Genomic DNA, 12,924 nt, shown 5'->3' on the forward strand with positions numbered 1-12,924 from the left:
TAGCAGTGAGCACAACTAGTTCCCGTTCAGTGCAGTCCAGTTCAGTCGCTCAATCGTGTCCGACTCTTTACGACCCCATGAATCGCAGCACGCCAGGCCTCCCTGTCCATCACCAACTCCCAGAGTTCACTCAGACTCATGCCCATTGAGTCAGTGATGCCATCCAGCCATCTCATCCTCTGTCGTCCCCTTCTCCACCTACCCCCAATCCCTCCCAGCATCAGAGTCTTTTCCAATGAGTCAACTCTTCGCATGAGGTGGCCAAAGTACTGGAGCTTCAGCTGTAGCATCATTTCCTCCAAAGAAATCTCAGGGTTGATCTCCTTCAGAATGAACTGGTTGGATCTCCTTGAGTCCAAGGGACTCTCAAGAGTCTTCTCCAACACCACAGTTCAAAAGCATCAATTCTTTGGCGCTCAGCCTTCTTCACAGTCCAACTCTTACATCCATACATGACCATGGGAAAAACCATAGCCTGGACTAGACGGACTTTAGTGGGCAAAGTAATGTCTCTGCTTTTGAATATGCTATCTAGGTTGGTCATAACTTACCACTCTCCAATAAAAGGAATCAGAAAGCATCACAAAAATTATATCAATGCTGTGGTTTATGTTAGAAAATGTTCTGTACTTTAAAAATACATACTGAATGTGAAGAGGTAAAGAGAGACAATGTTTCAGCATAGTCTAAAGAGAGAGACAGAGATGTGGGGCTGTAGGGAAGAGAGAAAACAGGACGAAATGTAAACCATTGGTTGTGTTCCTACATTCCTGGTATTATTATTATAAATTTCCTGTTAAGTTTAAAATTATTTCAAAACAGAAGGTTATCCAAAAAGTCCCAGTATTACTGATTAGTTTTTGTGATGATAACAGTTTAACTAGTCAATTGGAGTTTCTAACACCTGAGACTGTTAAGTAAGTGTTAGTCGCTCAGTCATGCCCAACTCTTTGCGACCCCATAGACTGCAGCCTACCAGGCTCCTCTGTTCATGAGATTTTCCAGGCAAGGATACTGGAGTGGGTTGCCATTTCCTTCTCCAGGGGATCTTCCCAATCCAGGGATCGAACCCAGGTCTCCTGCACTGCAGGCAGATTCCTTACCGACTGAGCTACAAGGGAAGCGTGAATCTCAAATACATCAGAACATAAAGAAACCTATACACTTTCCCAGAATACTGAGGGTTTATAATAAGATTCATTAGCTCCAACTCCATGTTTAGTCAGCTGCTTTTTTCTTCTGAATTCTTCTGGATTCTGATTTCTTTCTCAGACAAAAGAAAAGGAAAAGTTACTCTCTGCAAGAATGTTTCAGTTTAGTCACAACTCAGAAATAAGCCAGCCCGCTAATTTGGGAATATGAGAGAGAGAGAGACCGTGTGTGTGCACATGTGAGCATATGTGTGTGTGTGCACACGTGAGCATGTGTGTGTGCATGCACCTTCGTGTGTGGGGGAGGTGACGTGATGAAGGGGTGGAATAATACTGTTCTAAGCAACAGCCATTGGGTAGGTTTCCAAATACTTGGTTTCAGTGTCTATGCTACAGTATGTACTCCTAAGCATCTAAGAGAAGGAAGATTTTTCCTTCCTTTGCTCACAATCTCTCTTTAAAAGAGATTGTGCTTGATTGTAGGGGAAAGATGCCTTATTATATTACAGTACATCAGAGCCTACCTTTGGAAAAGGAATGGGACGGTATTGGTGAGATCTCTGTGTGGTAGTTTGGTCCATGTTGGTGGTCCTGTCAGCAAATGTTAGTTACAGCAAGTCCCACTCAGTCATAGTGATCTGGACTTACACTGGTACACGTGTAGTGACATTCATCAACCAGAAGGGCTACGAAATGTGGATTTTATTTGTTTGTCTGTTTTTTAAGTTCAGAGCCTATGTGGTTTTATGGGGAAAACCCTCTTCTAAAAGTAAAAATTCCTAGATTCAATGGACAGTCATTCAGATAGGATCATTAGAGAACCATTAAGAAATCAGTGATCTTAAATGACACCTTGGATTAGTTGTGCTTAATATGTATCCGTAGGACATTACATCCAAAAACAGGAACACATTCTTCTCAAGAGTACATGCAATGTTCTTCAGGATGTATGTTAGGCCACAAAACAAGTCTAAACAAATTTAAGAGGACAGAAATTATATCGAGCATTTTTTCTGACTACAGCATTATCAAACTATAGGTATCATTTACAGGAATGAGAATGAGAAAAAACACAAACAGGTGGAGACTAAAAAACATGCTACTAAAAAAAACTCCAGTGTTTCAATGAGGAAATCAAAGAGGAAATCAGAAAATACTTTGAGACAAATGAAAACAAAAACTATCCAAAGTCTATGGGATGTAGCAAAAACTGTTCTAAGAGAGTTTATAGAAACACATGCCTACCTCAAGAAACAAAAGTCTCAAATAAACAACCTGAAAGAAAAAGAACAGAGCCCAATGTCAGTGAAAGAAGGAAATAATAAAGATCAGGAAGGAAATAAATAGAAACCTAAAAAAATAGAAAAAAATAAAAAAAAACCAAGAGCTGTTCCTTGGAAAGATAAACAAAATTTATAAATGTTTAGCCAGATTCACCAAGAAAAAAGAGAGAGGACACAAATTAACAAAGTAAGAAATGAAAGAAGAGAAATTATAACCAATGTAACAGAGATTAAAAAACATGAGAGAATATTATGTATAACTATAAAGCATAAAGCAATAAATTGGACAACCTAGAAGAAATGGATAAATCTCTAGAGACATACAATCTTCCAGACTGAATCAGGAACAAATAGACAATCTGAAATAGACAAATTAAAAAAAAAAAACTCCTAGCAAGCAAAAATCCAGGACTAGACAGCTTCACAGGGGAATTCTACCAATATAGAATATATACAGAGAGAAGAGTTAATATTATCCTTTTCAAAATATTCTAAAAAAATTGAGGAGGGAACACTTCCAAATTCACTCCACAAAACCACCATTAATTTGATACTGAAAATAGGCAAAAACAGTACAAAAAAATTATAAGCCAATATCTCAGATGAATATAGATATAAAAATCCTCAACAAAATATTAGCAAACTGAATTCAACAGTAAATAAAAAAGATCAGACACCGTCAAGTAGGATTTATTCTAGGGATGGAAGGATGGTTCAAGATCCATAAATCAATCAATTTGATACACCACACTGACAACAGGAATACAAAAAGTACAAATAATAAATGTTGGTAAGGATGTGGAGAAAAGGGAACCCTGGTAGGACATTGGAGGAAATGTAAATTGGTACAGTCACTATGGAAAGCAGCATGGAGGTCCCTCAAAACAATAAAAATAGAACTACCATATGATCCAATAATTTCAGTCCTGGGTATCTATCTGGAAAAAAAGTGAAAACACCAATTTGAAAAGATAGATGCACTTCAAAGTTCATAGCCAAGATATGGAAACAGCCTAAGAGTCACCAGCAAATGAATGGATAAAGATGATGTAGTGTGTGTGTCAGAGAAGGCGTTGGCACCCCACTCCAGTACTCTTGCCTGGAAAATCCCATGGACAGAGGAGCCTGGTAGGCTGCAGTCCATGGGGTCGCGAAGAGTCGGACACGACTGAGCGACTTCCCTTTCACTTTTCATTTTCATGCATTGGAGAAGGAAATGGCAACCCACTCCAGTGTTCTTGCCTGGAGAATCCCAGGGACGGGGGAGCCTGGTGGGCTGCCGTCTATGGGGTCACACAGAGTCGGACACGACTGAAGTGACTTAGCAGAGTGTGTGTGTATACAATGACTGTTGTTCAATAGTTAAAAAGAATGAGAGCCTGCTATTTGCAACAACAAATATAATAAAACAGAAACAGACTCACAGATATAGAGAACAAACTAGTGGTTACCAGTGGGAAGAGGGAAGCAGGGAGCGGCAAGATAAGGGCAGGGGATTAAGAGGTGTAGCCCACTAGGAATGAAACAGGCTCTCAGGATATATTGTACAGCACAGGGAATGTAGCCAATATTATATAGTAACTTTACATGGAGTATAATCCATAAAAATATCGAATCTCTATACTATAAACCTGAAACTAATATTATAAATCAAGTATTCTTCAGTTTTTTAAAAAGGCCCTATTTGTATATGCTAAATTCCATCAGAGTTACTAAAGTTTTCTAAATATATGCAAATTTGAAAACAATGTATATGAGATAGCCTTACAAAACCATTTCGGACAATGACTTCTCTGGAGGGGTTTTATTCAGTGGTAAAAGCTTCTTTTTACCACTGAATTAGATATATTGTTTTGCAAATTTAATGGAAAAAGCCTGGCTAATCACAGTATGTTCAGGAGTAACTCTTGGGTATGTCCTGAATAATTATAATGCTAGGCAAATGTGCTGAGGTAAACCATTTTTCTACAGGGGCCTCTCCACATCATGTTAATAAGTCACTTACTAGACCCAGCACATTAAAAACATAATTCTGTGTAGCTTGTTAGTTTTACAAAAGGGAAGGCGTTCCTCTGACTTCTCTGAGTGGGTGAGATTAAGGAAACCTCAGAGAAAGCTGAAGGGAGAGGAAGTGATGATGCAAGCACCAAGCCGTTCACTTGGAATCAACTTAAAATAAAACAGCTGCCTGACTGCCTCATAAATCATCTGGCACACTGTTTCCAATGAAGGCTCTCAGGCTACGTTCAGTAGTTTAATAACTTGAGCCAGCAAATGAACAGCAAGGTCTGGGTGAAAACTTAAATGAAGGACTTCTGATGCAGGTGAGGCAGCCACAACTAAGTATCATTGCAGACTTAGTGCAGGGTTCCAGAATTAAGTACGGGAGCTGATCGGTGCAAAACAACCCATTTAGATTATTATCCAGACTCCAACCAATTTTTATAGTGGTTTGAACCAGTTAATTATTTTAATTTATTTTCCAACAGCTCTTTTTCCAAATGGAGGATACTCAAGTAAAATTTCTTTTTGTTTCCGTGCTTCCAACATAAAGGAAATTACTATGCATCCTGCAACAAGTAAACAAGGCCTCTGCCTGCCAAATCTGTTCTTTATTGATAATGGGCATATCAATAACTTAACACATCAATCTAAGAATAGAATGAATAAACTGACATACAGTTAAAATTTCAAGATCAGAACTACAGTGAGGATACATGTCCATGTGTGAGGATATCACACACATACACACACACCCTTATGACCATCCCACTGATTTCTTTTCTGCTGTGTTTCCACTTAACTCTTACATCTTTATCCCAAGTCCTAACCTTGTGCTTCAGATTTATTTATCCAGATATCTTCTAGACGTCTCTTCCTAGATATCTAACATTCAGCACATCTGACACCAAACCCATGACCTTCCCTTTTAAACCTGGTTCTTCTATTTCTAATGTCAGTGAAAGGTGGGCTGTCAGATCAGACTTCTGGAGCATCCTTGATCTGTAACTTTAGCTCCTCTCTTCCCCGTAGCCAGTTAGTCTGCCAGTCCTGACTATGTTGCCTCCAGGCTGTTCCCTTCATTGTGTTCTCTTCTGTCCTGAAGTCACTGTCCTACCTGATCCTTATCATCTCTTTCCTGGATACCTGCAGTTTCTCTCATGTACTCATGTATAGATTTAGTTCTTTTCTCCCCGTGTAAGTAGTCATGGGTTAACCTTTTCTGCATAATGCCTTTCATTAATTAATTATCCTTACTTTTTTTCCCAATGGGTTTTCCAGACTTATCTCTAGCTAGCATCTCCAAATAAAACTCTCCTACAAAGGTATTTCTTCTCCTTAATCTGCTTTTTTGATGTAGTGCCTTTCCTTTTTGCCTGCTTTTTACATTACTTGTCTTGTCTCTGCCTATTGAAATCCCACCATTACATCAAAATTCAGCTTCAATCCCAGCAGTACTGTTGTTGTTCAGTCGTGTCCGACTCTTTGCAACCCCATGGCCTGCAGCGTGCCAGGCTCCCCTGTCCTTCACTGTCTCCCATGGTTTGCTCAGACTCATGTCCATTGAGCCAGTGATGCTATCTGTCTCATCCTCTGCTAAAACCCCAGAAAACCCGAACTGAAAACTGTCCTTCTTTTAAGTTCTTGTAATTCCTATCAATTCCAATGATTCTCAGTCCTTAAAGTTTGAAGATGGCATTCCTAAGTCAACAAAATAGGTTTTATCAGCTCCTCTTGGCTTTGACATGAGATGGGGAGGAAAAGAACCAAAAGAAGTTCTCCATGCTTAGGGGGAAAGTGAAGGTGTCATTGGTGGAAACTGGGTTCCTCTACAGGAAAGAAGCTGTGGCGACGCAGTGGATCCCAGCATTTGCCAGAGCATGCTAGTCATGTGGCAGCCTACGTGAAAATGCTTCTATATATTCATTCAGTAATAGTTGAGTTCTCTCTGTGAGCTAGGTAGTGAACAAGAGACACAGAGACCCTACTCTCAGGGTCCACGGAAGATTCCACAGTCATGTGGTTGGGAAACAGCATATTATGGCAGCTTCTAGAGGTGGTCATGAACTTTATAATATAAAAGTCTCTGAAAAGTCCCACCATTAAAAAAAAAATCATTTTGTATTCAGTATTATTTCCCAAACAATAAATTCCCTTGGCCACAGAATAACTCTGCTGCTTTTTTCTGGCAATATCTATTAATACCTTCATGCAACTAGAACTCTGTGGAACAGATAATTAGGAAATGCTGTGTAAGAGCAATCCAGATATAGAGAAGGAAATGCTGAACCTTAGAGAGAAGGGAATATTGTTATATATTTTAGAGATGTGAGTAGAGGGGAACTCTGAGAAGAGAGTAACTGGGAATCCTACGTAACTGTTGAGAGTGTTAAGAGGGTTTAGTGATGTGGGCAGGAAATCATTCCAAAGATTTCAGTCCTTTGAAGTGGTTTTCCTCAGACCCAAAGGAACAGACCAGACGGTAGAAAAAGTGGCTGTCAAGTTTCTCAAACTTTCTCCGCCCAAGCCTCACTACAACTCTGTCCCCAGTGAGATGCTATGGTTATTATAGCTAGGGAACTCTGAACTGGTTCTACCTTCTTCTCCAAGTCTCCATTTGCCTCTGAACTTTGACAGAAAGAAGCTCAGACAGTTGTCTCCTTTCTATGAAGTCCAAGTCTCAGTTGTATTTGCAGAAATCAAGTAATTTTGGCTTCTGTTGAGTGCACTTATGTTTAGTTTGCACTGTGGTTCCGACAGTAATATCCCATACCACACATACTCAATCCCAGAGTTAATTTTACAATAAGGCAGAAAAGCTGGAAAATATAATCTTGACAGTATACATAAAAATGTATTACTCTGATGGCATTTGAAATTGTATGAGCATCAAATATGACAAAGTTCACTATATAATAAGAAAGAATGCTGCTATTCCCCCTGAACTCACTCTTGTGGCTCTTCTCTGCATTTTGTAGATGAAACCCACTGGAGACCTGCATTGTCAAAATGTTATTCACAAGCTTGAAAGAAAACAATTTCTCATATGCTTGAAATATTTCATAATAGAAAAACAAAAAGTATTCCACTGAGCCTAAATGAGGTTACCGAGTATGTGCCAGAATCGTTCCAAAACCATGAATGCAGTACAGAACTGGCTGCATCCTGTGTAATGTGAGAACCTCAACTGCTACCAATGAAAACAGACAAACTCGGGGACACCAGTCCTCCAGGGAGCCTAGCTGACCACTGGCCTTCCCCTCAGACACCAGTCCTCCAGGGAGCCTAGCTGACCACTGGCCTTCCCCTCACCTTGCTGTCACTTAGTATTTCTGAGTATTTTCTCAACTAAAACAGCTAAGTTTCAAAATGTCAGCTCTCAAGTATATATTTTATCATAAAATTAGCTCATATGGTAAAATAATCCAAAGATTCAGAATGAATAATATATGTTAGCATACAGTAATTTGTATGCTTATGAAATACATAACAGAAACTTATGAATGGGACTGTGTTCCTTATTTTTTGGCCTTCTTATAGTGTATAGAATTTTTATAAAGTATTTTGATGGCTTTACTCAGATGCAATTTTTCTTGTTTTCACAACCCAAGAAGCAGTTTTAAACTCTTAGCAATAATCATTTAAAAGTTTTGACTTGTTTTCACTTTACACTAACAGATTTTTAGAATCTCTGGAAGGTAGATATTCTTTAGAGGTAGATATATCTTTAGATATTCCTTTTCCTCTATCCAATTGCAAACACTTAAATCATTTTATTGTTAGACTCAGAGAAATAGGTACTTTATTGTTTGTGAAAACATAATTTGGAACATATTTTTGAAAGTCAGTTTGGAGATACATATACATAAGTACATGCACATGTGTTATATATGTGTAGGTGTGTGTATATACACACACACATGTGCTCATACATACATAGTTTGAGCCAATTTCCTAAGAATTTTCCTATAGAAATATGAGAAAATATTATTCCTAGTTTTTTAAAAGGCTGTTCATTATATTTTATAGGTGTTTGTAGGTAAAAAAGTGGGAGCGATTTAAGCACCCAAATCTAATGGGAAAGTTGAATTACATTATATTCATATCATGGACTATCATGTATCCATTAAGTCATTTACAGAACACCAAATAACATGTTAAAGTGTTGATATATTGTAAAAACATGTTACACAACACTATATAAAGCATAATAATGCTATGTTTGTGTCCAGAAAAAAATGACTAGAAAACTATCTGCCTAAATACTAACAATTTCTATACTTGAGTGATGGGGTTATTTATGGACTTTTTTTCTTATAAGTTTTTTGCTTCTCAAGTTTTCTGTAGTGAATGTCTTATTAACATATTTTATGAAATAACTAACCAAAATAAATGTTACAAGTTTCTTGATATATTTGTACTTTGACCCAGCAATTTTATTTTTCAGACTACATCCTAACACAAGGAAATACACTGTAAGTACACTTACAGATGTACTTACAGCTATGTTCTTTCTGACTTGTTTATAGTAATAAAATACTGGAATCTACTCAAATGTCTAGCATTAGTGAATTGGTTTTAAAAAATAACAATGCATTCATGCAGTGGAATATTGCTCAGTCTTTAAAATCAGATTCTTGAAAATATTTAATAAAGGGAAATGCTTACAGTATATTCAGTTAAAAGGCATATAGATGGAGAGATATGTAGAGATAATTTAATTACAATTTTGATTACCTAAAAAAATTAGAATATACATTAGCATGTTAACAGGGCTTACCACTGGATGGTGAAATTATTTATACGTTTTTTTGATTTTCCTTTTTATAATTTCTATGCTTTCAACATTTGTAATTTTTATAAACAGAAAAATATATAAACAATAAAGAAACTTTATTCTATAGTATATAGAATAGTGTATCTATATAAACATGATCCCTCCAAATATTTTTTCAAACTATCATTTCTAGTCTACTCAGTTTAATACTATACCACACAATAAGAATGTTTAAATATTTTCTTTCAATCCCTTGGTCTTTCTGATAAACAACAGGAAGCATTTTGACCAAAAGATTTGCTTTGCTCTCTAAAATGCTTCAAACAACATAGGGATATTTAGAGGGCTGGCCTTAAACTTTCTCTAAACAGTGACATAAAGTTTCTTTTCTTTTTTTTTTTAGAATGTAAATACTTTTTATTGTATATACCAAGTTTGATTGAGCGTCAAAGATTTGCTTATACGTTTTTAGTTGCCAACGTTGGTTTTAGTTGCCAGATTTTAACGTTTCTCCATTATTCACTTGTTCGGAATCTAAGTAGGTAAAAGTCAAAACAGTTTCAAGTTCGGTGGTACCTCAGGTGTAACCTTCCTGTCATATGCAAGAACCATACCCACAGGGTGAAGTTTTTTTAATTCATTGACAGAACTTATGTCTTTGACATAGCTCTAAGTAATAGCCTCTGACTAAATGAAAGACAAGTAACTGTCTCCGGGGATGCAAATATATATACAGGTGTACTTGGAGGGCTCCGTGTGTGGGGATATTTTTATGTCCTTAATTGCCTAATATATCTTTTTTGTCACAAAAGACTGAGCATAATTACTGCATACTGCATGATAGATAATAAGCCCAAAGATTTATCCATGTGCTACTACTTACTGATGTATGGACTCAATGAGTATTTATTGAGTAAAACATAGTTCTGGACATTTGAGATAAAAAAAAGACACAGCCCTACCTTTCTTAAGTGAAAACACAAAGACAGTTACATGAATTTTATATGCTCTTTCAATGTTCAGTCTCCAATAAAACAAAAAATTATAATTGATATTTACTGATTTTCACTTAAATTTAGTATGATATTTTAAGAGTTCAGCTTAAAATCATTGCCATATAGCCCACAAATATCACCAGTGAAAGTTACCAAAAACATAATATTTTTTAAAGTTTCAGGTAGTTTATATAAACATTAAGGATAACATGCAGTATATTATGATTTTTCCTGATGAAAAGGACTTACACTGATTTTTTAGACTCCGTGCACCTCATTCAATAGTTTCCAATTTTGTGACAAGCTTTGAAAAGACAACAGGGCAAGAGTTTTTGCTTCCCAGAGGAACAGGCAGAAATGAAGTCAAGTTTAAACAAAGATCAGACCATGCAAATAAGTGAAAGGTGAAAAGAGAAAAGGAACGGAAGAGGAACGGAAAGCAAAGATAAAAGCTCTGGAAAAACGTAGCAAAAAACTTTTATTTTACTTGGTTTGTCCTTTCTCCACGTATGTCGTTCTGTAAAATCCCACGAGCGAGCCGTTCAGCCAGCCGGCGAACTCCAGGATCAGGTGGTAGAGACCTTCGCCAGCGCTGGGCGCAAGCTCTTCTTCTGCTTCCACCACCACATACTCCTGCTTCTTGTATTCGAAGCACTGCCTGACTTGAACCTGCTCCCCAGACGGCCTCCTCAGCACCGGGAGCTTGGTGATCCTCGTCTCCCGGAGATGTAGCCACAGGTACCGGGTGAGTGAGCTCACGTTGATGGAGATGTCCACGCTGCCCGTGTACGTGTCGTCCTCCATCAGCGGCTTCACCTCCAGGTCGTAGTGCACTGGCTTGATGAAGTCCGGCAGCCTGAAATCTTTCCAGCCTCCGCTTTCATCCTCACTGGCAGGGCAGACCCCCTGGTCCTGTGGAGGGCTGGTAACGGGAGGCAGGTGGGAAGGAGCCTGGGTCGTGCCCTGTCCGCTCTCTGTAGAGTCACATGATCTGGTCAGACCCACAGAAAGTCCTACTATTAATCCGACAGCCACCACCACTGCACAGATAATGGCCACATGTTTCGTCTTAATGCAGTATCTCTTAGAGCCTTCCCAAGATGATCCCTCCTCCAAGAACATTTTTCTTTCCAAAGTCAAATGTTATACATGAAAGGATGTTAAATGTAACTAACTAACGTCAGCAGTCCTTTTCCAGTTGGAAGTAATTGCCTGGCTTGGCAGCGGGCTTTTGCCTTTCGCAAACCTCTCTCTGGCTTCTTGCGTCTCTCCCTCTCCCTTCACGTTCCCGCTAGCCACTCCAGGATGACTGTGGAAACAAGGGGGTGGAGTAAGGACTCCAGAAGAGGGGCTGAGCTGGAGGAAGAAGACTGACGAGAATATTGTCACGGCTCCTCTTATAAACAACGCATCCCTCACTCCACCCCTCCTGCGCCGGAGTGAGTTAAATATAAAACAGGGCTTAGCTTATCAGCCAAGAGGAGGATGATCTTTTGCCAAAGCTCTGTCAGCAGCTTTCAGGGAGAGAGCATTTGGGAAAGAGGTGTGCTTATGATAGAAAAATTCAACCTTTGCCACTGAGTCTTGTGTGTGCACAATCTCTCACTCCTAATCAAAGGGCTTCTTGAATTTCAGCTATTTTTTAGGTAACTTGCTAAAGAAGCTGTGTTTTCTTTTCATTTTTTTCCCCCTCATGTAAGCATTCAGATTCTGTCTTTTGCCAAAGCCAGTTCCTGAAATTCAGTGCTCAGTATGATACATAAATTCAGGGACCATGTAAGTACTCAGTAAATATTTGTTGAATTGGCAGATTAACAAAACATGGCCAGGTCACCATAAATCAGTTGATGCTGGATAAAAGAGAAGGAAACATAAGACATTAATCAAAGCAATGCATAAAAAGAGCTGAAATGCATAAAAAGAAAAAAAGAAAGGGAATGGGTTGAAAGGACAGAAGGATAAGGAAGATAAACTTGTTAGCTTAGATAATTAAACTATAGTCTGTTCTCAGTGAGATAGTTGAACAGATAGTCTGGTCTCAGTGAGATTGAATTCTTTAACCTTGAGTATGGTAGATGACATTTGGAGCAGATTCCAGATGCAAAACTTGGCCTTTTAGAAAGATCTATTATCTGCCCAAACCTATTGCTTCTATATGAAAAGGTCAAGATGATGGAAATCACAATAATTGACTCCCATTATTGTGAGTACCTAAGATGTATATACACCCAAGCCTTCACTAATAGTAACAGTACAATCATAAATGTAGAGCTTTCTACATGCCAGGCAGTATACTAGCTACTTTAAAGAAGATCTGTCGTAGCAACAACTCCATAAGATTGGTACTATTATGATGCCCATTTTAGAGACAGAAAGACTGACATTCAAAGAGGTTAAGTCATTTGCTCAAGGTCACAGAACTGGAGTTAGAACTCAGGCTGTCTGAGTCCAAAATCCAAATAACTAATTATACTGCCTTTCTTTTCTGAAGAGGAAAAATATTTAAGTGTTAAATAACTATGAAAAAAATAAATAAATAAATAAATAAATAAATAACTATGAAAAACTTGGTCAGTATTTCCCAACATGCAATCCATGGATATTAACAGATATACTTGCAAGGTAGGCAATGCTGGGGTAGATAAAGTTAAGAACATTCTTTCATTACCTCCCATTCTTACAGGGCCTCCAGGTTGCATTAGCATCATGCCGTGAGT

The 12,924-nt window shown here is 38.1% G+C and overlaps 1 protein-coding gene across 1 annotated transcript in view; it reads right to left on the reverse strand.

The window, feature by feature from the left end:
- ENPEP (glutamyl aminopeptidase) overlaps positions 1–11,589 on the reverse strand; it is an 82,208-nt gene extending 70,619 nt beyond the window's left edge. Inside the window, exon 1 of the mRNA XM_005681306.3 lies at positions 10,695–11,589. Coding sequence (XP_005681363.2) covers positions 10,695–11,329 — 635 coding nt within the window. The 5' untranslated portion in view covers positions 11,330–11,589. The remainder of the gene's footprint in view (positions 1–10,694) is intronic.

This window comes from Capra hircus, chromosome 6, assembly GCF_001704415.2.
Source record: "Capra hircus breed San Clemente chromosome 6, ASM170441v1, whole genome shotgun sequence".
NCBI lineage: Eukaryota > Metazoa > Chordata > Mammalia > Artiodactyla > Bovidae > Capra > Capra hircus.